The sequence below is a fragment of the Artibeus jamaicensis genome, unplaced genomic scaffold, assembly GCF_021234435.1.
Source record: "Artibeus jamaicensis isolate MK-2021 breed Jamaican fruit bat unplaced genomic scaffold, CSHL_Jam_final contig_729, whole genome shotgun sequence".
Taxonomy (NCBI): Eukaryota; Metazoa; Chordata; class Mammalia; order Chiroptera; family Phyllostomidae; genus Artibeus; species Artibeus jamaicensis.
In genome coordinates, this window is record NW_026521939.1 from 275,627 (window position 1) to 298,559 (window position 22,933).

Here is a 22,933-nt window from a genome sequence, read left to right on the forward strand (position 1 = left end):
TGATCACCGCAAACGGAAATCGCTCCCAGAGAAGCAGGTTGGCTTTATATCCACTGGGCCTGGAGGCAAAGTCAGCTCCAAAAGGAAGATTGGTCACCTCAGGCTGCCATGCCTGGTCCCAGGTCACCTGAACTTCCCTCACCCTCCGCCAGAGGTCACCCCTGGCGAGACTTGGCCTGCATCCCGGGTTTGCAGTTGCGATTTATTTTTGGCACCTTGGCCTTGCCTCATCAAGAAGCAAAGCAGGAAGGAGGAGCAGCAAAATATCCTGCTCTGGCCACGAGTGTCTCCTTGGGACACCCCTCAGTCCTCTGTTGTCCCCTCTCCCCAAGGGGCTCTGGGACCTTTGCGATTCCTGCCTGTCAAGTTCATTCAAGGGCCTTCAAGGACCTAACGGTGAGTAGCTGGTGCAGTGATGGACAAAAGCCAGGTGGCAGACAGGGAGCAGGAGAGGGGCAGAGAAGATAGAACCCCCAAAACCCCTTAGCCCCATTCTCCCTTCTGAAGGCAGATGGACAGAAAAGTAGCACTGGCTGTTGAAGCCCCTTCCAGAGGAATTTATCTAGAGAAAGTGGGTCCCTGTGACTGTATTCAGCCTCTGAGTCTCAGGGAGGATGTTACTCAAGAAAGAACTAAACCCATTTGCCAACCCTTTTCAAAGGGATCTAGGAAACTGTGAGGGGAGCAGTTGGGGACAGAGAACAGAGGCACAAAATCAGCCCCAATTTAGGCCTAGAGCAAGGGCAGGAGGCAAGAGAAACCTCCCCGCCCCCACCCCAGGGAGAGAGAATGCAGTCAGAACTCGCTGCATCTGGCTAACCTTGGGGCCTGATGGCCTGATGTCCAGGCCATGGAATGGATCCCCCAGCCAGGATGGCATCCTGTGGTGGGTTCAGATAGACCCTCTGCCCATGGAGGGATGGAGAAAGGGAAAGAGCTGGTGCCACCTAGCTTTGGGAACTTAAAAGGACTTGCCAGGAAATCAGCTTGTTTTTATGGAGAATGGGCTCCCATGTACTCAGCTGAAGTTGCTGATAGGGCAGAAGCGGCCTGCGAACAGCCCAGGAACCTGCTGCTGGCAGAAGAGACTGTTATTCCTACCCTTCTTCTCAGAACCAGATACCCAGCGGTGGGGACACCAGGCTTCCTGGAACAGCCAGCCTGAGTCCTGAGGCAGCCAGGGCTGCAGCTTGGCTGGTCAGCAGATTGGCCCCTCGGACAGGCCAGGCCTCGCTGGGCCCTGAAAGGGCAGTGGAAGTGGGGCTAGAGGCAGTTTTGGCTCTGCTGAGTGGCAGCTTATGTTCGTTTTTTCTGTCTGCTCTTCTTCCTACTGGTAGATGACTCTCTCCATTCCTCAGATCCTTCATCTGAGGTCAGTACACCATGGGCCTCTACATAGCAAAGCAAAGCTGGCTGGGTCAGCTCCTGTGTCCAGGGCTGAATGTCCTAGCTCTGTACACCCCACACTGTGGCAGGACCCCTCGGGGCTCCCTGGCCATTGTTAAGTAGGATGGGGGCTTTCTGGCGACAGGACCATGGATGAAAGGGATACCTCCAACCACCAACTCTCCTCTAGGGAGCTGCACCTGCTACATACCTGCACTGGGCACAGAGGGGTGGGGTGGCCGGGGTGGGACACCTTAGAGAAGACCACAGTGTCATGGGGGAGATGACAGCACACGCTGATAAGTGGTAGCAGAGGCCGGGACCAGGATTTCCCCATCAAGCTCTGCAGCCCTCAGAGCATTTGGCACAGTGCTTTGCAAAGAGCATAGAAGAATGAATGAACAGAAGAGTGATTTGAAAGTCCGGGGTAAGGACAAAATAAGTGAGGAAGGAGCGCTGGGAAGGTCCGGAAGCATGTTCTGAAAGAAGGGGTGTTTTCAGATTCAGACAGTTAGGACAGGGGTAGGTAAGGGGAGGCTGTAAGAGCTGCATATTAAGAAGAAATTGTGCTGCAGCTGGGTGGCTCAGTCGGTTGGAGCACTGTTCCATACGCCAAAAGGTTGTGGGTTCCATCCCTGTCTGTGTATGGGAAGCAGCTGATCAGTGTTTCTCTCTCTCTCTCATTCTCTCTCTCAAATCAGTAAACATCTTTGGGTGAGGATCTTAAAAACATAAAAGAAGAAGGTGAAATTATGAAGCTTTTTGCCTTTTCCACAAGTGCAAAGAGCAGGCAGAGAAAGAGAAGCACCAGCCTCAGAGAGGAAAGGAAACAGCACTTTAATTTGTCCTCTGCAAAGTTTCTCTGTGGTTCTTTCTAAAATCGAGGGTGTGCCTATTTCCTCAAGGCTAAACCGTGGGGCCTGATGGCCTGATGTTCTGTCACACGCCTGGGCCTGGGCCTGGGCCTGGGCCCGGCTGACTCGGCCTCTCTCCTACAAGGGGGCAGCAGCTTTCAGCGAGACCGTGCAGGGAGACGCCGTGGCCTGGGCTCACAAGAGTTTACAGCCAGTGGGAAGAACAATGCTGGGCTCTTTTCAGAATGTTTTTCCAATTCCAAGTCATTTAGTTTTAATATTCACAATAGGCCAGGCCCGTGCCAGGAGAGACAGACACAGGTGGGTGAAAAAATGGTCCCAGCCTTCAAAGAGCACACCCACTAGGTCAGGAAGGCTGACTGCTTCTCCCTGTTCCCCTCTCAGAGCCCTTCAGGATCACCTCCACGGAGCTGAGCATGACACGGGACGAGGCCCTGCCGGACTCACATTCCGCACAGGGTTTCTATGAGAACTATGAGACCAAGGAGATCCTGGGCAGGTACGGCCCAGACTTTCCCCGGGAAATGCTGTCCTAGGCTCCAGCTGGCTCTGCAGGGTGGGCCAGTCTCTGCTTGCCCCTGAGCATGGAGCCCATTTCCATCCCCAAAGCACCGTGCACTTGGAGAATCCCTCAGTTTGGGTTCTCTTCTCCTGAACAGGACAGATAAGGGGTTATAAGGGATGCAAATCAGAGACCTCTCCTGGCAAAGAGCTTCCCACAACCCTTACAGGTGCTGATGACAAGCAGGTGCAAACTCAGCCTTGGGCCAGGGTCAGGAGCCAGGGGTCAGAGGAAGCTTTGGCCAATGTGTGAAAGAACAGTGAACTGGGAGTTAAAAGGCCTGACACCAGGCTTGTTACTCATCAGCTTCAGGCCAATTGCCATCTCTGTGCCTTCTCACCCTACCGCCTCAAAAGCTCACAGAGAGTTGGGGGACAAGGCAGGACATCTCTGCTGGGGCCTGGACTTGGGACAAACCCTGGAGTGAGGGGCCCAGGGACCATCTGTCCTCTGCACCTCCCAGGGGAGTGAGCAGTGTTGTCAGGCGCTGTATCCACAAGCCCACGTGCAAGGAGTACGCCGTGAAGATCATTGACATCACCGGCGGGGGCAGCTTCAGCCCCCAGGAGGTGCAGGAGCTGCGACAGGCCACGCTGAAGGAGGTGGACATCCTGCGCAAGGTGTCAGGGTACCCCAACATAAGTAAGTGATAGCTCCGAGCTACAGTGGGGTTCTCTGCCATTGCTCCTGCCCTGATAACCCGAGTCAGGGAGTGCAGCCCCACCGTGTGGCTCGCCAGAACAGTTCAGCATGCCTCCTGCACCCTGAGGCCCCACCAGCCCCCTGCCCTAAGGCCTGAGGTTCCCAGCTCCAACCTCCAGGGAGACATCTCTGGGATTCGCTCTCATTCCCTCTTCCAACCATACAGAAGGGGTCAGGGCAGGGGCAGGGGCTGGGTGAGGGTGAGGGTGGGGAAATGGGGTGTGAAGTCCCTGAGCCTGCCCCCTCCACCCACCATGGGCCTCCTTTGAGAACCTTCCAGAGACTCCCTTCCACTTTTCAAGCCAGCCCCAGCAGCGTTAATCCCCCTGCCCCTACGCCCCACTGCCTCTGCCCAGGCTCCTCTGCTCCCTGAGACAAGCCAGCCATTTCCATTTCAGTACAGCTGAAGGACACTTATGAGAACAACACCTTCTTCTTCTTGGTGTTTGATCTGTAAGTACCCGGCCCTGGTGCCAGCCATACCCTGAGGGCATAGCACTGTGGTCCCCCACCCAGGGCTTCCTGGGGACCAGCAGCCAGTTCACTACACTGTGGACGCTGAATAGGAACACGAATGTTTTAGGCAGATCAGCCCCTGGGGTCAGTCTGCCAGGTTTTGAATCCTGGCTCCACTTATGTGCTGGATGTTTTAAGCACCAGGTTTCTTTCTCATCAGTATCGTGGCAGTAATAATAGCACAGTTCCTGACACCATGTAAATGCTAATAACTATTAGCTTCACAATGATATGGTGGTCATCAATACTTTTCTAGACATCGAGGATACAGCAATGAACAAGATAGATAAGGTTCCTGACTTCGTGTAAGAATTTTCATAGGCAGTGAACGGAAAGCATCAAGCCATAATGCATGCATGTTGTTATGTCATATGTAATAGATGAAGGTGAACCGCAGTTAGAGAGAGGCGGGGCTTCTTTCCTTTAGATGATGTGGTCAGGGAAGGTTCTTCAGGAGGCGACCTGAGCAGAGACCCAGATGAAGTGAGGGAGGAATCCGACCAAAGCCCGGAGAAGGAGCCTTCCAGGGGACAGAGAGCCAGAGCAGGGGCCCCGAAGGAGGGGCTCGTCAAGTTGGAGGGCTGGCAAGAAAGCCAGGGTGGGGGACTGGAGCAAGCTCACGCTGATGGCAGGATGCGAGGTCGGTCAGTACCACAGACCTGATTCTGCAGACCTTTTAGCCGTGGTGAGGATTTTGGAGGGGGACATCAGAAGGGTGTTGTGAGCTGATTCACTTTTGGAAAAGGTCCCACTGACTCTCGGGAGGCCACAGTGGAAAGGAGGGGGCAGCTGCATTGAGGCAAGAGACCCAGGGAGGCAGAGGTTGTATTTGGGGTGCGGTTCTCAGACGGACCTCAGCGTCCCCTTCAGTGTCCCTGGTCCCCCGCTGCTGCACCAGCAGCAGGGCTATTGACATGAGCTCCTCTGTTTTCTCAAGAAAAGGCCAATGCTACTGGCCACTCTGCCTACGTCACCAGGCTCTAAGTATCAAAGCTGAGCAACACAAATGGCCTGGTGAACAGTGCATTCAGTCATTATTACCATTTTTGTTAGGAAAGGTTCCGGGGGAAAGGAGCTCTCTGACTCCTTCGTCCTCACTCCACTGAGTCCTCCCTAAAGAACAGAACTCTCTGCTGTGTGATTCACTGTTAAAGGGGCGTCTCGATCTCTCCATACATAACAGCTAGTTTAGGGCCTCAATTTCTTGGGAAATGATTCAAGTAGATTTTGTATTGTTGGAACATTTCATGCAGTAGCCATACAGAACGTACGCAGTATTACTTTTCCTGGAGAAACGATTTAACCTGGTGTGTGTACACAATTAACCCGCCAGCGCCAGAAAGGCAGGCGCCTGCTGAAGCACCTTGCATAGTCCCCAGCACGTACAGGTAAATCTTTTTGCTGCTGCTGCTATTGCTAATAGTGAATCTTCCTGGTGTCTTTAAAATGGAATTAAGATGACAAAAACTGGATTCACATGTTGCTTTTCAGGAACACAGTACAGATATCGTATAAAAGAAACCTTACCTCTGTAAAATCTAGGTTGTTTGTTGTTGTTCCAAAACAGAACACCCCTCCCTGCCCTAGCAGCTAAGCTCAATGGTTTCCTTGCCTCTCTGTAACACTGTCGAAGTACCTTATGCCCTGGGAATCTTTCCCTGGAGGGCGGGTGGGTGAGAGGGGGCAGGGGGCGCCTCCCTGTTTGTCCGGGAAGATGGCCTCAGCTGTCCCGGCTCTGCTCAGTGGCACTGTCCTTCGGGGCAGCTCAGATGTCTCTAACCTTTGAAGAAGTTGCTTGTGGAATCTATTTTTAAAGCTGCCCCAAGTTGCCCTCCATGTTATAACGAGATTGTTCTAGCAGAGACCTCTTTATAGATAATCCCAACAAGTGAGAAGATTGAACTGCAACTCTTAATCCTAAAACAGGCAAAACAGCTCCTCCCACACCTGTACTGCCACTTCTGTTTGTTCCTGAAAAAAACCAGGATACTCCTGTCCTTCTGATTTGGGTCTGGGCCCTTGGACCAGTGTTTCACCTCCCGGCCCTGACACAGCCCAGTCCACGCCATCACTTCCACAGATGGGGGAGGCCTCACACCGGGCCATTCCACCCGTCCAGCCTCCCTCGCACTGCTCCCGGTCTTCCCAGACCACCTCCCCACTCGCTCCCCCTCCTCCCTGCAGACTTCGGTCCTTTGCCTCTGGAGGTATTAGGGTGAGAGACAGCTCTCCAGGAGCAGGGTAAGAGGGGGTGGTCTTGGGACCAGTCCAGCTACAAACCCTCTGTCCCCACAGGATGAAGAGAGGGGAGCTCTTTGATTACCTCACTGAGAAGGTCACCCTGAGTGAGAAGGAAACCAGGTGAGGATCCATTTGCCCCTCTCCCCGCTCCCTGCCCGAGTCCTAGTGCCACAGGCTCTGCACGTGCAGTGCATGTGTCTGGGCGGGGGTGTGCACTGCTGGCTTTCGTGACCTCCCTCCCTCCTTGGCTCAGCCTAGACTGTCCCAGACTGTCCCGAGTCCTCTCGCACTTGCAGTCTGGCTGGTATGTGGGTTTTGGTCTCCCCGCCTGCTACCTGACCCTGTAGAGTAGGAGAGATAACATGTGCCTGTCCTGCCCCAGGAAGATTATGAGGTCCCTGCTGGAGGTGATCTGCACCCTGCACAAACTCAACATCGTACATCGGGATCTGAAGCCCGAGAACATCCTCTTGGACGATGACATGAACATCAAGCTCACAGACTTTGGCTTTTCCTGCCAGCTGGAGCCAGGACAGAAGCTACGAGGTCTGGTAACGTGGTCTTGGCCCATGCCAGGGGCTCAGGCTTTCTCACCAACTTTCCCAGAAACACAGACTGCCCAGGTCTCTCTCCTGCTTCGCCTTAGCCCCCAGAATAAAAATCCTATCATTTCAGGGCTGGGTGTCTTTCCATTCAGGACCTCTTCTCGGGACTGAGTTGAGCCAGGTTCTCACTGCCTGAGTTCTAGGCCAGAACGGCTAGACGTAACCAAGGAACTGACAGGCCCCAAGTGCGTGGCCCTACGAGCCACCCCTCGCCCCTCCCCTTGGCCCTGAAGTTGGCCAGTGCTAGGAGAGTCCCAGCCCAAATACCATTTTGGTTCCATCTTATTTCTTTGCACCTTCTTCTTCCAAGTGCCTTGGCTGACCTATCTTGACAGTAACTATTCCCACAGAGATCTGTGGCACTCCCAGCTACCTGGCCCCTGAGATCATTGAGTGCTCGATGAACGAAGACCACCCAGGCTACGGGAAGGAGGCGGATATGTGAGTGTGTCTGGGCAGGGGAAGGGATGCCACCATGACAGGGGCCACTGACTGTGGAGGGGAGGGACTGGCTGGGGCTACAGCCAGCCCTCCTGCCTTCCTCCCCTCCTCCCTGGTGCCAGGTGGAGCACGGGGGTCATCATGTACACCCTGCTGGCCGGCTCCCCGCCCTTCTGGCACCGGAAGCAGATGCTGATGCTGAGGATGATCATGAGTGGCAACTACCAGTTTGGCTCACCTGAGTGGGATGACTACTCGGACACCGTGAAAGACTTGGTGAGGGGCCAGGCCTGCTGGCTCCCAGGCTCAGGCAAGGGGGGAGGTCTGCCACGGGGGAGAGGGAAGTATGAGAGTCTGCCAGGAGACACCCTCTGTCTTCTGAAGGGCTGCAGGGGACCCTGCCTCGATGTTTTCAGTCCCCACCCCCTTGTTCTCTCAGGTTTCCCGCTTCTTGGTGGTGAACCCTCAGGGCCGCCTTTCAGCAGAAGAGGCCCTTGCGCATCCCTTCTTCCAGCAGTACGATGTGGAAGAAGTGCGCCACTTCAGCCCCAGGGGGAAGTTCAAGGTACTGCAGCTCCCTTCCCACCCCTGGGCACGGGGCTGTTACTGCTGTCCGCCAAGTCCTCTTCTTTCCCCCCAGGGACTGCTACGTACACGCCTGGGGTTTCCAGGGCACCTGCCCTTCACCTCCCACCTACCCAGGCTGGTTTGGGGTATTTCTGGCTTTGGGGAAGACAGATGTCACCTGACTGGCTGGTGGGGTACTAATGGCAGTAGCACTTGGAGGGGCCCAGCGGAAGCCACCCCGGCCTTCAAGGCACACAAGCCCAGAGCCCGCCTGCACTGCAGCAGGAGGAGACAGGCCTGCAGGGGCTGGCACAGGCTCTCAGTCCTGGCCCTCCGCAGGTGATCGCTCTGACGGTGCTGGCTTCAGTGCGGATCTACTACCAGTACCACCGGGTGAAGCCTGTGACCCGGGAGATCGTCATTCGTGACCCCTACGCCCTCCGGCCTCTGCGCCGACTCATCGACGCCTATGCTTTCCGAATCTACGGCCACTGGGTGAAGAAGGGCCAGCAGCAGAACCGGGCTGCCCTCTTTGAGAACACACCCAAGGCCGTGCTCCTCTCCCTGGTTGAGGAGGACTACTGAGGTGCTGGTGGGAGGGCTGGGGGAGCAGGGGGCAGGCAGGGAGGGGAAGCCACAGAAGCGTTAGTCAAAGAGGGAAGACTGTGTGCTGGCCTCTGTGCTGAGGGCAGACTTGCTCCTAACCAGGCCTCCTGGGCCTGGGCCATTACCCCCTCTCAGAGGCTCTGCAGGAGAGCAGGGCACCCCCACCACACAGTGGGAAGTGCAGCTGGGGCCAGGCCAGGGACCAGATGTGGTCCGACCGCCAGGAGCCGTCCCACTCCTCTTCTAGCTGGTTGTGCCACTGCCTCAGCTTCTCATGGGAGGCCCAGAGCTACTGACACCAGGATGCACCTCCCTCAGGGTCCCAGAGTGAGAACGAAGGCCAGGCAACAGTCTGAGATGCGCGATCGTGGGAGATTTTACTGGCCTCACAATGTCCACGGGCGCAGGTTCTTCTCAAGGGGACAGTTTTCTAGAGGCATCTAGAAGCCCCTACGGAATTAACAATAGAAAGGGAAACGTCTCGCATTTGTCTTTCTGGGAGATTATTACTTTGTGACTTACGCGATACACAGTTTGGCCTCCTCGCCCTTTAAAGACTGACGCTGTGCCTTAAAAGAGCCCATGTTACTGCAATTCACGGACAGCTAGTGGAAATCAGGTTCCTTCAGAGGCACATAAAACACTATAAATGAGACAAATGAAGGAAGCGGTTTTTTTTTTCTACAGCAATTTGCTGGGTAAACAGAGAACTGGGGAAATTCTACCCTGAGAAACCACCACCAGATCCCTGAAATCAGACACCGAGATGGGGGAAGGGAATAGATTTAAAAATTTTAAACAAACTGCTTTTTGGAGTACTCTGCCTCAATTGTTTGAGAATTTGGCCCCTATATGGTTAATATTTGACCTCTAAAAGAAACACCCAGCTCCCTACCACAATCCGTGAGATAGGCCCCTTGACCAAGAGACAGTGGCGTCCTCTGAGGTCAGAGGTCTCTCCTGCCCTGGTGAGAGGTACCTGTCACAAAGGGATGGGGGAGGGGAAGGCAGTCACTCCTGAGGCTGAGGCTGAAGAGCTTGAATTTGGCTGTGTTTGGAATGTGGCCAGGGCGGCATGGGGTCTTCTCCTTGGCCCTGTGTGGCTGCTCACAGCTCCCCAGGTAACCGGCCTATACCGGAAGCACAGCGGAAGCCTAGGTTGTCTGAGGCTGAATCTGGAGTGTTGCCCATCCTGCCACCAAAGGAGAGGAGAGTGAACATTTGTTGAGAAAGGGGCCTTGGCCCTCACCCAGCTTTCCTGTTCCACGGCCCAGGGCCTGCAGTGGTCTGGGGTGCCTGAGGACTGTGAAGGGCATGGTCTGGAAAACAGCCTGGTCTGAGGGTGCCCCTGGGGACAGGAAGCAGTGGAGGAAGTGAGAGTGGTCCTGGGAGATTGCACTGGAGGGCAGGGAAGGCCATGACTAATAACTTTAACTATTGGTGGTTAGGAATAATTCAGCCAAAGAAACCTGTCCCCAAGAGGTGAGAATATCTTAAGTCCTGGCCAGGCAGATCAGTTGGTTCTAGGGTCATCCTGATACACCAAGGTTGTGAGTTCGATCCCCAGTCACAGCACATATAAGAATCAACCAATGAATGCATAAATAAGTGGAACAACAAATCAGTGTTTTCCTCTCTTTCTCTCTCCCTTCTCCCCCCTCTCTCTCTATAATCAATAAATTCTTTTTAAATTGAGAATATCATAGTGCCAGTCAGTTCTGCATACTTTTCAAGAAATTTCCCATATATTCCCCTATTTCCTGTTTCCCAATTGCTGTGGCAAGCAGGATTTGTCCACCATTTTATAGACTCAGGATCAGGTCCTAGACACAGTTCAATTTCTTGCCCAAGGCCAACCGCTGCTTCAATGGCACAACATCAATGTCAAACCCAGTTTCCTGGTTTCTGGGCCAGTGCTTTTTCTACTACTGTGTCCTCAACAAGGATGTGAGAGAATACAGGTGCCTCTATGGGTCAAAGAAACACCTGCAAATCTGATATCTCGAGGACACAGAAACAGTGACCTCTATAGTCCTTATGGAACCGAGGAGGAGGAGGAGTTGCAGGGAGGTCAAACAAAATGAATCTACACATGAACGAAGCAGAAAGTTCTAGACCAGGAGCCTGGGACTCTACCACGCAGGTGCCACCACTAACCATCTGTGTGGAATGAGCAGGTCCCGGGACCCACCTGAGCCCATTTTTAACTTGACTGTAAATCAAAATGTCTGTAGAAAATGATTTTTCATGTGCCCACCAGTTGAAAGCATCAATATTTCCATGACCCACAGCCATGACCTATTGACGTTTTACTTCCCTGCCTCTGCACACCTACTTATAAGGACTGGAAGCTCAGAGCTGAAAAGGCACAAGTTGTCCTGGACTGATTTGTTTTTCCTGGCGAGCACTGCCTGGTTTCTTTTCGGTGCCCACAACTCCTGGTGGAAGTAAAGGGGCAGAGGCAGCGCCAACAGCAGTTCTGGTGCCACCGGTGCTCTGGGAGCCCACATCCCAGACCCTCAGCCCCCAGCTTCTCACCTGGTGGTGACCCGGGCCCGGTGATTGGCGGAGCCATCGGATGTGTCGATCCAGGATGCCCCCCGCAGGACACGCATGTCCTGGTCAGCACCCTGGTATGGTGAGGCAGTCCACTCCCACACGTTGCCCACGAGGTCATAGAGCCCTGCAGCACAGCAGGTGGGTCAGACCCATGCTGGGAAGCAACACACCCACCCTGCCAGCCACCAAAGCCTTGGGAAGCAAATGCTTCTATGTGGTGCTTTTTTTTAAGTGCATTTTATTAATTATGCTATTACGGTTGTCCCATTTGTTTCTCCCCTTTATTCCTTTCTGCCCTGTACCCCCTCCCACCTGCATTCTCCCATGTTAGTTCATGTCCATGGGTCGTACATATAAGTTCTTCGGCTTCTCCATTTCCCATACTATTCTTAACCTCCCCCTGTCTATTTTGTGCCTACCATTTATGCTAGTTATTCTCTGTACCTTTTCTCTCATTCTCCCTCCTCTCTCTCCCCACTGATAGATAACCCTCCATGTGATCTCCATTTCTGTGACTCTGTTCCTGTTCTAGTTGTTTGCTTAGTCTTTGGTGGTTTTTTTAAAAGTTCAGTTGTTCATAGTTGTTTGTTGTCATTTTACTGTTCATATTTTTTATCTTCTTTTTCTTAGATATATTCCCTTAACATTTCATATAATAAGAGCTTGGTGATGATGAACTCCTTTATTTTACCTTATCCAGGAAACACTTTATCTGCCCTTCTATTCTAAATGATAGCTTTGCTGTATAGAGTAATATTGGATGTAGGTTCTTGCCTTTCATGACTTGGAATACTTCTTTCCAGCTCCTTCTTGCCTGTAAGGTCTCTTGAGAAATCAACTGACAGTCTTATGGGAACTCCTTTGTAGGTAACTGTCTCCTTTTTTCTCACTGCTTTTAAGTTTCTCTCCTCATCTTTAATCTTGGCTAATATATTTATGATGTGCCTTGGTGTGCTTCTTCTTGGGCCCAACTTCTTTGGGACTCTGAGCTTTCTGAACTTCCTGGAAGTGTATTTCCTTTACCAGAGTGGGGAAGTTCTCCTTCATTATGTTTTCAATTTCTTGCTCTTCCTCTTCTCCTTCTGGCACCCCTATGATTTGGATGTGGGGACATTTAAAGTTGTCCTGGAGGTTCCTAAGCCTCTCCTCATTTTTTTGAATTCTTGTTTCTTCATTCTGTTCTCACTGAATGTTTATTTCTTCCTTCTTCTCCAAATCTTTGATTTGAGTCCCAGTTTCTTTCCCTTCACTATTGGTTTCCTGTATATTTCTCTTTATTTCACTTTGCATAGGCTTCACTTTCTCCTCTATTTTGAGACCACACTCAACCATTTCTGTGAGCATCCTGATTACCAGTGTTTTGAACTGTGCATTTGGTAGGCTGGCTACCTCGTCATCGCTTAGTTCTGTTTTTGGAGCTTTGATCTATTCTTTCATTTGGGCCATATTTCTTTGTCTCAGTGCACCTATTACATTGTAAGGGGCAGAACCTAGGTACCCACCAGGGTGGGGCAACCCACATCTCTGCCTTGTGGTGCAGTATGTGGGGGAGGGGTCCAAGAGGGAACGATGACTCTTGCTCAGTTTTCAGTCACGTCTCTCACTACCCACAAGCAAATTGGACCCTTCTGGTGCTGATTCGCAAGTAGATGGTTTTGTGTACATTCTAGGACCTTGTGGGTCTCTCCAACAAACTCTCCTGTGAGGCTGGGAGTTTCTCCCACTGCCTTTACCTTCACAAGATTTTATGGCTAGAGGTTTTGAGGCTTTATTTCCCTGTGCTGGAACCCTGGGTTGCGCTGTCTGTCTTGCTTCCCAGTTATTCCTCCCAGTTTATTCACATGCAAACGTGGGACCCCAAGCCACTGCCTTGCTGTCCTCTCTTGCCCCAGCTTCCTGTCTCCACACCTCCTATGAGTCTGGATGAGTGTTTCTTCTTTAACTCCTTGGTTGTCATAGTTCTATACAGTCTGATTTTCTGGCAATTCTGGTTGTTTTTTGTTTTTAAATTTGTGGTTGTCCTTTTTTTGGTTGTGCGAGGAGGTAAAGTGATACTACCTATACCTCCAATCTTGCCAGAAGTCCCTATGGTGCTTCTTTCTGCCTCATCTATCAGGCAGAATGCTCCCGCCAACCACTTTGTGAATGTTGACAGTAACCCAATATGCAGTCTTACCATAGTTATTCTGTGGGGGGAAAGCATTCACTGGGGAGACTCCATGGAAGCCATCCTCAGCCTTGTCACCCTTGGGGAACTTTCCCTGAGGGGAAGAGATTTAGACTGAAAGATTTACCATCCTCTCCCATGGCCTGTGTTCTTGCCTGCCCCCAGAAATACCCAGGTCATCTTGCTCTATCATCTGGAATAGGGGGAAGGGCATGGAGCGGTGACCCGAGGTTCCCACCCTGAGCTCCCAAACCAGTTGCCTTATGTCCTCCAGGCTGGTTAGGAAGTGTGTGGTTTCCCTTGTACCTGCGGTGGTCTGTGTCAAGCCCACCCCACTCCCACATTCTCCACTCTCGCAGACCTCCACCCCTCTGCCTCAAACCCCATGTGCTGGGCCCCTTGGGAAGAAAGGCTCCTCCTCCCCTTCTCCATGCTGTGCACCTCCACCTTCTCAGGAACCACCGATGCCCGTCCTATGCTCTCTTGTACCATCGGTTTCTCTTCCACCACGACAGGTTTAACTTCCCTCACCCACCCTGACTCTTTCTTCCCTCATCTCTTATTCCTTACCACCAAGATTCTTGGAAAAGTAACCTACACTTGCAAATACAATTTGTTCAACTTGTTCATTCCTCTCATTAAAATTGGGCTCAGCTGCCATGACTCTATGGAAGTTACTTTTATGAATGGGAAGATAAAGAGGCTATAAGTTACCCAATATCTCCTATGTGCTATGGCTATTACACTCGTCTTTTAATTGATTTATCCTCACCCGAGAACATGCTTATTCTGGGCGGGGGAAGAGAAAGAAGGAGAGAAACACTGATGTGAAAACATCAACCGGTTGCAACCTAGGCATGTGCCCTGACCAGGAATTGAACCTGTGACCCTTCGGTTTATGGAACTATGCTCCAACCAACTGAACCACACTGGCCAGGGCTATGTCTTTTAATTTAATCCTTGTAAGGATGTGAGGCAAGTATTTTCTCCCTTTAAAAAACTAGCACCTGTTTCTCAGCCTGTTCCTACCTGTGAAAGGATTTTGAGCCCCAACAGTAATTGGACACATGCCTGGGTTGTGGGTTCAGTCACCAGTCGACGCACGTCCAAGAGGCAACTGATCGATGTTTCTCTCTCACATGGATGTTCCGCTCCCTCTTTCTCCTTCCCTCCCTTTCTCTCTAACAAATAAATAAATAAAATCTTTGGGGAAAAAAAAAGGATGTTGAGACCCTTTATGACTTTCTAATCAAGTATGAGGTAAATGAAAAGTGTCAAATTAAAAAAATTAAATGAAAAACTAGCATCTGAGGCTCAAAATGGATAATTCATCAAAGATCCAAGTGTCCATCAGAAATCTCTTTCTGTAAAGCTCTGATCCCGAGATCTTCTACAAGGTTAGTGTCCCCCTCAGGTCCTTTTCGATGCTTCCCTCTAAATAATTATGGATGCTGTGCCCCCCTCACTCTGCAGTCTCCTGGGGGCAGGGGGTTCATTCCTTCCTAAGGTTCATGTCGATGACTTGCAAGCCACTTGTTCTGGCCCAGACCCTTGGCCAGAAGTTTCAGACCCATATTTCCAGCCTCTGACTGAACATATGAATGACCCCAAGGCATCCTAAGCTAAGCTGATCCTACACTGATCGAGGTCTACCCTCTGACCCAACAGGAACCTTATCTATTCTGGATAATGGTAGCACCATCACTCTGTTGCCCAAGCTCGGATTCATGCTACGGTCCAACTCTCTTCCACCCCTCCATGTTGGATTAATTACCAAACCCTATCTTCTCAGACATGCCTCTCCCATTTGGCTTCCTCTCTATTCCACTTCTGCTTAACTCAATTGTCTGTAGTCACCTGGGCCATGGCCACAGACTCAAACCCAGGGAGCCCCCGCCACCACTGCGGCTGTGCTTCACCTAGTCCTGCACAAATGAGCAACAATCGGCATGCGGCCAGGTCAGCATCTGATGTGTTACTCCTCTGTTTAAAAACCGCCTTGGGCTCCCCACTGCCTAGAGGGTAAAATCTAAAACCATATCTTGGCACACCTGCTCCTCTAAAATCTGCCTCCAACCCACTGTCTACTTCATCTCCTAACACCCCACCCCCACCTCGGTTTGCCTATGCTCCAGCCTCTCTGAATCTGTCCCGGGTCCAAACACACAGTGTCCTTTCCGAATACAATGCCAGCACTCGTGTTGTTTCTGCTGTCAGGCTCAGAGCACCCTCTCCTCCACTTTTCACTTGGCAAACTCCTATCTGATCAGCTCAAATGCCATCCCGTCTGTGAAGTCACCCCAGCACTCTCAGGCAGTGGACAGTGGGCTCACTGGTGCCCACACTCTGCACTGCCACCCAGTCTTCTGCTCCACCCCTTTAGCAGTTGCCAGTTCCATTAAGACATAAGACTCTGAATCCATGGCCTAGCACAATGCCTAGCCTCCAGCAGGTCTCACTGCTTTGAGAAAGGACAGGAGCGGGGAAGGTATGTCTTACCTGCCACAGGTTGGTGCGGTTTGGCTGGAACTGGTTTCCCCAGGGGTAAACCTGGCCTGCCAGGAGAGCAAGGAGAGAGCAGGGGAGGGAGAGGTGAAGAGTTGGGAAAGACAGAGCGAGGGAACCCAAAGGAAGTCAGGCGGTGATGAGAAAAGAAGGCGTACTCACGTGTCTGCCCAGGCCCACACCCTCCACTCCCTGCACTGCCTCAGGAGGCCTGGTCTCCTGTATTACTCCAGGGCAGTGCGATCCCAGGTGTGGTTCTGAGGGGTGCCAGTCTGTGTGTAAGCTCTTTGTTACCGATTCATATTGAGATCAGTGCAGAAATTGAGAGTAACCACTGAGAAACTTGTCAATTGGACTTAGATTAGCTAAATGAACAAGCAACCTCATTTATCACATTCAGAACTTTGACTGTTGGTATAGCTGCGGTTCATTCAAAGAGTGTGTAGAGGTGTTGAATATGAGGAACTGCTATTTCACTCTCCTAACTCTTCTTTTCAGTTAGGACTGCAAAACAACAAAGTTATGAGGAAATAGCAATTTTTAAAGTTTTAACCCCTCCCTACACATCTATGGAAAAGGCATGTAGTATGGATAACTCTTCTTTTTTTCTAAGCTTTGTTTTTCTGATTGTATTTTTTGAAATGTAACATGTCTTTGGAATCTGCAACAATAAAAATTTTTATGTGTTTTTTTCCTTCCACTTTTCCAGTTACTAATTTTTATGGTATTTTACATAGTATTGGTCTGAGGTAGATTAGAAATGAAAATGGCAACAGCAACTGGTCCTTCACCACATGCTTTAAGACACACTGCTCTAGGGACCCTTCCCACCCTGTAAAGCCCCCCTGGAAGGGTAGAATGGAGAGAAGAACAGGAAATTGCCTTGGCATCTCTTTACCCTTCAAGCCCCCTCGGGCAGCAAACTCCCACTCCTCCTCAGTGGGCAGCCGTTTTCCCCGCCAAGCGCAGTAGGCACCAGCGTCATTCCAGCTCACGTGTACCACGGGGAGCTCCAGCCTCTCTCGGATGCCAGAGCCGGGACCTGCAGGCTGACAGCCAGGATGCAGTGAGACAGGACTCTGGGAGCAGGGAGCTCATGGAAGTCTGAGGAAGGCTAGGCTTACCCAAGTTCAGCTTTTACCCCTAGGTGAAGCAAGGGAGTTGGAAGAGACAGCCTGGTGAGTGAAGAGAGGACCAGGGTCAGAAAGAAGAGACTAGCCCTGGCCAGGTGGCTTAGTTAGTTGGAGCATCGTCCTGTACACCAGAAGGCTGTGGGGTCGATTCCGGGTCAGGGCACACACCTAGGTTGTGGGTTCCGTTGGGGCACATATGGGAGACAACTGATTGATGTTTCTCACATTGGTGTTCCCCTCCCTCTCTCTCTCCCTTCTTCTCTCTCTAAAATCAATAAACATCTCCTTGGATGAGGATTAAAAATAAAAATAAAAAAAGAAAGAAGAGACGAAACATGAGACCGAAAAGAAAAATGGGACAAGTAAGGGGAACATGATTAGGGCAGATGAAACAGGTTGCGTGGCTGTTTTCCTGAAACATTCTGTCATCCTTTTTAACCCGGTCTTCCTAGACGGGCAAGGGATGTAGGGAAGTCAGCCTTCCAGAGGTAGAAAACCAGCTGAAGGAACCAACCCTTACCTGTCTCCAGAAAGCCCTTTCCACTGGAAGCCACCAAAGAACAGGCTACAAAGAAGAAAGAGCATGATTAAAAACAGGAGCACGGCTGGTACCTGCCTCCTGACACAGGAGGCGGAGCAGAGACTTTAGGCTGAGACCCGGGTTTTCTCACCTTCATTTGCTGAGTTGCTTTGTTTCTAAGCTCATCGGAGACAAAGTCTTCAAAGACAAAGCTCCACCCAAACTTTTCAGCCTCTGTCTGGTACTTTTTCTCCCTGACAAACTCCCTGAAAAGAGATATTTCACTTGGGTCAGCTGAAAGGGCTCTGTGCTCCACCCTCACCGCTCCTGCTTCAGAAGAGCTCCTATAGCCTTATTCTCGGAGTCACACACTACAGAGTTCTCATGAACTCCAAGAAATTAACGTCAAGCCCTGAGCAGATTTTCCTTTCAAATCTGTTGCTGTATGTGTAATTCACATACGGTAAAATTGTCTTATTAGTGTATTTTTTGGTGAGTTTTGTCAAAGCATATAGTCACTGTCACAATCAAGAAAACAGATCAGTTTCACTAAACACACCCCCAAATTCCCTTGTGCCCCTAAAACTACCGGTCTGTTTTTTGTCCCTTTGGCTATGCTTTTCCTGGAATGTAAATTCACATATGTTAAACCATACACTACACAGTTTTGTGCTTCTGAAATTTATCTGGATTGTTGAAGGTATCAGTAGTTTGTTCCTTTTTATTGCTGAGTAGTATTTCATTGCATGGATATACTATATTATGTTTATTCATTCACCAATGGCAGGTCATTTGGGTTATTTTCAGTTTTTTGAGATTATAAATAAGGCTGCTGAGAAGATTCAAGCGTGAGGAATGGGTCCATTTTCTAAAAGGTCTTCCTTATACACCCAATCTCACAACAATTATGGAGGGAGGCAGAACAGATGTTATCACCATCTAACAGAGGAAAGAAACTGAATCGAATCAAAATAAGTTGCTGAAAAAACAAAAGAAAAAAATGTTTAAAAAAAGAAGAAAAAAATGAGTTGCTGAGATTTGCAAATGGATTTTTATATAGTTTGGTACAGTTTAGCAAAAGTCAGCCAGTGGATTGCTGGGGTAAGTGGACTGTTTTCATTATCACCTTGTCTGTGCCAGCCCCCTGATACAAAAAGATACTGTTCACGCATCAGAGGGGCGTTGGGAATAGAGGAGCTGGTTAGATTTGGTAGCAGCAGCTATTTACCAGCCTCGGAGCATCTGAACCGTTCGAGAATCTTTGACCAGAAAGGCAGACAAATGATGGTTCTAAGCAAAGTTCAGGGGCTTGCTAGAGGTGCTATTATATTTCTATCATATACTAGGTCATAGTTTGAAATATAAAACATGTACTGTGCATCTATTTTGCTTTGTCATGATATGGTACAAGACTGATCAGAAGTGATTTCTCCTTCAATTTTAATAGCTTTCCTGTTTAAAAATACTTTGAAAAAGTATATATAGGCAGTATCCATTGTAGAAAATGGGTAAATACAAGTAGGTAACAATAAAAGTTAAAATAATCCATTACCACACCAACTAAGATATATCACGCCATATCTCCCCGCTTTCTGACCCCCTCTCCTCACCCAACCCTGTTTAACAAGGTGCTTTCCTGAAATTACTTTTATCTGGAAGCCCCAAAGACATGGGCAAACTAAGGCAGTTCAACTAATGGGCAAATCTGTCAACTAATGCACTCTTACTTCTTTTTTATTTATTTTTTCAAAGATTTTATTTATTTATTTATTTGTAGAGAGGGGGGAAGGAAAGGAGAAAGAGTGGGAGAGAAACATCAATGTGTGGTTGCCTCTCACGTGGCCCCCACTGGGGACTTACTGGGAATCAAACTGGTGACCCTTTGGTTCGAAACCCGCACCCAATCCACTGAGCTACACCAGCCAGGGCTTCACTTCTTTTTTAATGCACATGCATTCTATATACATAGTTTTTAAAAAATGAGCTCACATTATACATTATTTTGTAAGATATTTTCCTCCCTTAACATCTCACAACTGTCTTTTTGACAAGAGGACCTAATTTTTCTTAAAGGTTTTATTTATTTTTACAGAGGGGAAGGGAGGGAGAAGGAGAGAGAGAAAACCCATGAAAGTATGGTTTTCTCTTGCAAGGACCTGGCCCACAACCCAACCACATGCCCTGACTGGGAATTGAACCAGCAACCCCTTGGCTTGCAGGCCAGCACTCAATCTATTCAGCCATAACAGCCAGGGCAATAATAAGATTTTAAATGGCTGCTAAGTATTTTACTATATGGATACAACATGTTAAAATGTCCTTAAATTGTTAATAGTTGTTTACAATGTCATCTTTTCAGCTGAGTGTATTTGGACAACCTTAATTTTTTCCTTAAGACAAATCCCTAGAGGCAGACTCACTGAGTCAAAGAGCCTGAGGAGTATGTGTCTCCTGAGTCCATTTTTCCCCACCACCTTTGATCTTGAAAAGCTGCAACTCCACAAATGTAACATTTAAGTCATTTCCCACATTTGCTTTATTATCTTCCTGTTTCGTCCCTTCCCTCCCCCACCACCTCTCTATATATTCACCCCTGTACCACTTGAAGGTAAGTTACAAAATGTATCACCTTGAGGAAACTAAGGCAGCTCAACTTGGCTTCTTAGAATACTGCACTCCTAAAACAAGGCCATTTCCCTAAGTAAATATAAAAGGAATTTAAGACACTGTCAGCCTGTATGACCCTTCTCCCAATCCCTTTTTCCCTGTGAAAGAGGTTTGCATTGACTGTCTCACTTCTGCCCCTATTTCTTAGTGTTATGCCCAGTGTAATGGAAAATCCACTGGCTCAAGAGCCAGGAAATCTGAGTTACAGGCCCAAGTCTACCACTAACAGAGGGCAAGGTAAACCTCTTTAGACTTTAGATTCTTCATCTGAAAAGTGTAGGTAACACGTTCCACAGTATTACTGAAAAGATATGCGATACTAAACAAACTAGTGTGTCCTTTTAGATATTAAAAATGAAGATTAGAAAGAGCCTTGCTCTGCCTGGCATGGCTCAGTGGATTGGGTGCTGGCCTGTGAACCAAAGTGTCACCGACTCGATTCTCAGTCAGGACACATGCCTGGGTTGTGGGCCAGGTCCCCAGCTGGGAGCACACAACAAGCAACCACACATTGATGTCTCTCTCCCTCTCTTTCTCCCTCACTTCCCCTCTCTCTAAAAATAATAGATAAAATCTTGAAAAAGAAAAAGAAAAAAAAAAGCCCTGGCTGGTGTGGCTCAGTGGATTGAGTGCTGGCTTGTGAACCAAAGGGTCACTGGTTCCATTCCCAAACAGGGCACATATCTGGGTTGCGGGCCAGGTCCTCAGTAGGGTGCGCTCTGGAGGCAACCACACACTGATGTTTCTCTCCCTCTTTTTTTCTCTCCCTTCCCCTATCTGAAAAAAAAAAAAAGCAACAAAAAAACAGAAGAAGAAAGAGCTTTTACTCTTGGAAGAACACCTGATGTACCTGAAATCTTTGTTGGTGACAGGAAATATGTCGATGGCAAAAGGTTTTACTGTCACTTCCCGGACAGGTCCTTCACCATCTCTGCCATCTGGTGAATTTGTTCCCATCTGGAATTTCCCACCTGGTAGCTGAACCATATTAGTCACCTGACCATTCCCTGAAGAGGAAAAAAAAAAAAAAAAGAGCAATCAGTAATATATAAAAACAAATGGCAATATTTATTTTGGATCATATGTAATACTCATGAGTATTCATCAACAAAAAAATGAAGGCCTAAAATTTTGGCTTTAAATTCTTGTTCTGCCACTTACTTTGCTGGGATGACCTTAGGCAAGTTACTTAATCTGAGTTTCAATTTCTTCATTTATATGATGGGAATACCATCTCTCATAGGCAGAGCTGTTTGAATTCAAATAATGTGTCAAATGTTGAGCACATGGTAGGTTTTCAACAAAGGTTTATTTCCTTGTCACTTTCTTCCTCTACACAACCCTTTGTCCCAGCGAGGTAAATCTAGACACTGTATCTTCAGATATACCTAGCACCATTCTACCCATACTTCTGCTCATGCTGACTTCGTCTCCTCCTCTCCATGTGTCGTACTCTTACAAGTTCTTACCACTGTATTATGTGCTCCAGAAAAGGAAAGACTACATTTACTTTGCCAGTGTATCCCTGGCACCTAGCACAAGTGCACAATAATTATTGAATAATTGAATGAGCTCCTTCATACTTGCTGTTTGAGTGCCTCAAAAAATCAGATGAAAAGGATCTTTAATTCAACCCCCTTATTTACCTGGAGGGAAACCAGGACCCCAAAAGAAAGTGACTTAAAGAGCTAGATAGTAGGTGAGAGGGCTAGATCCAGTTTCTTTATTGCCTGGCCAGTGGTATCTCCAGCAAGCCATACTTCTCTGGCTTGATGTACTACTTTATGGAGTTATGTTTCTACCTAAGAATGTCTAAGAACCTTAAGTTCCTTAAAGGCAGAGTCCATGTCTTTTTATGTTCCTCAGGATCCTATTTTTGGTTCTCTTCTCAACCTCCTTCTGATACATTCACACAGATGATTTCATTCACTTCAAGGGAAAAAAAGTGGAGCAAGTAGGAAAAGGTCAGAATCAAAGAGAATTAAGAAAAAAAGACAATTACAACATATAAAGTTTACTTTGACACTAATTCAACAAGTGAAGTATAACTTTAAAACACTTATAGTAGGTGAATCTGAACACTAACTGGATGTTATTTTGTAGGTAGAAAATGTTATGGAATTTTTCTTTTCGTGACTTGGCTTTTTGGAATTATTTATGAATAAGTTGTGTCATGCTTGGATTCACCTCATTATGACCTCGGGGGAGGGGAAAGTGGGTTACCAAAGCAGCAAAATTAGCCATAAATTTGCAACTGTTTAAGCAGAATAATTTGTACGTGGGGGGCTTGTTACAATTATGTTGTAACATAATTACAGACTGCTTTTTTGTTCGAAAGGTGTCAAAATGGTAAATTAAAAGTAAAAAGGAAGTAAAATACCACGTGAACAGTTAATCGCCTCGCTGGATTGGCAATCTCTGCGAGGTGCCTCAGGCTATAAATTGGAGGGGGGGGCACGGTATCTTTTCCCACCGGGATGAAGGTCCCCAGGTCCCTTCCAGACGACTCCTGGAATTAATGGTGCCAGATGAAGGTGGGCAGGTGGGCAGGCCAGCAGGCCAGCAGGCCAGCAGACTGACCTAGCTCGATCCACAGGCCGGGAAGGAACGGCAGCAGGGTCAACAACTGCAGCGAGGATCTCATGGCAGGAACACAAACCACCGCAGCAGCAGGAACTCGGTAGCACGCCTTGTTGCTCAGCTGCGCATGCGCCCCACAGGCACTACGTCCGTCAGCAACCTGGGCGCACTGCCCCCTAGCGCACTCTCTACTCAACTGAAGGAGCCCAGACGCCCGGAATGGGCGGGGACCTAAATTTAAGGTGGTAGGATGTTAAGATGCAATTCTCAATTCTCTCAGGGTTAGTGTTGAGAGCCCTAT

At 49.0% G+C, this 22,933-nt stretch overlaps 2 protein-coding genes across 2 annotated transcripts; one reads left to right on the forward strand and one right to left on the reverse strand.

Annotated features, from left to right (window-relative positions):
* The first annotated feature begins 203 nt into the window (after positions 1–203).
* On the forward strand, positions 204–10,199 carry PHKG1 (phosphorylase kinase catalytic subunit gamma 1). The gene is made up of 10 exons (XM_037153107.2): positions 204–396; positions 2,646–2,760; positions 3,287–3,465; positions 3,924–3,978; positions 6,337–6,402; positions 6,665–6,828; positions 7,238–7,328; positions 7,451–7,604; positions 7,768–7,893; positions 8,235–10,199. The coding sequence occupies exons 2-10, from the start codon at positions 2,678–2,680 to the stop codon at positions 8,478–8,480; spliced, it is 1,164 nt and encodes a 387-aa protein (XP_037009002.1). The 5' UTR covers positions 204–396; positions 2,646–2,677; the 3' UTR covers positions 8,481–10,199.
* Positions 9,162–22,780, reverse strand: SUMF2 (sulfatase modifying factor 2). Its single transcript, XM_037153109.2, has 9 exons — positions 22,633–22,780; positions 20,903–21,059; positions 17,537–17,651; positions 17,386–17,430; positions 16,631–16,781; positions 15,727–15,782; positions 13,237–13,321; positions 11,040–11,184; positions 9,162–9,693 (listed from the first exon to the last, which is right to left on the reverse strand). The coding sequence occupies exons 1-9, from the start codon at positions 22,694–22,696 to the stop codon at positions 9,609–9,611; spliced, it is 903 nt and encodes a 300-aa protein (XP_037009004.2). The 5' UTR covers positions 22,697–22,780; the 3' UTR covers positions 9,162–9,608.
* Positions 22,781–22,933: the final 153 nt, after the last annotated feature.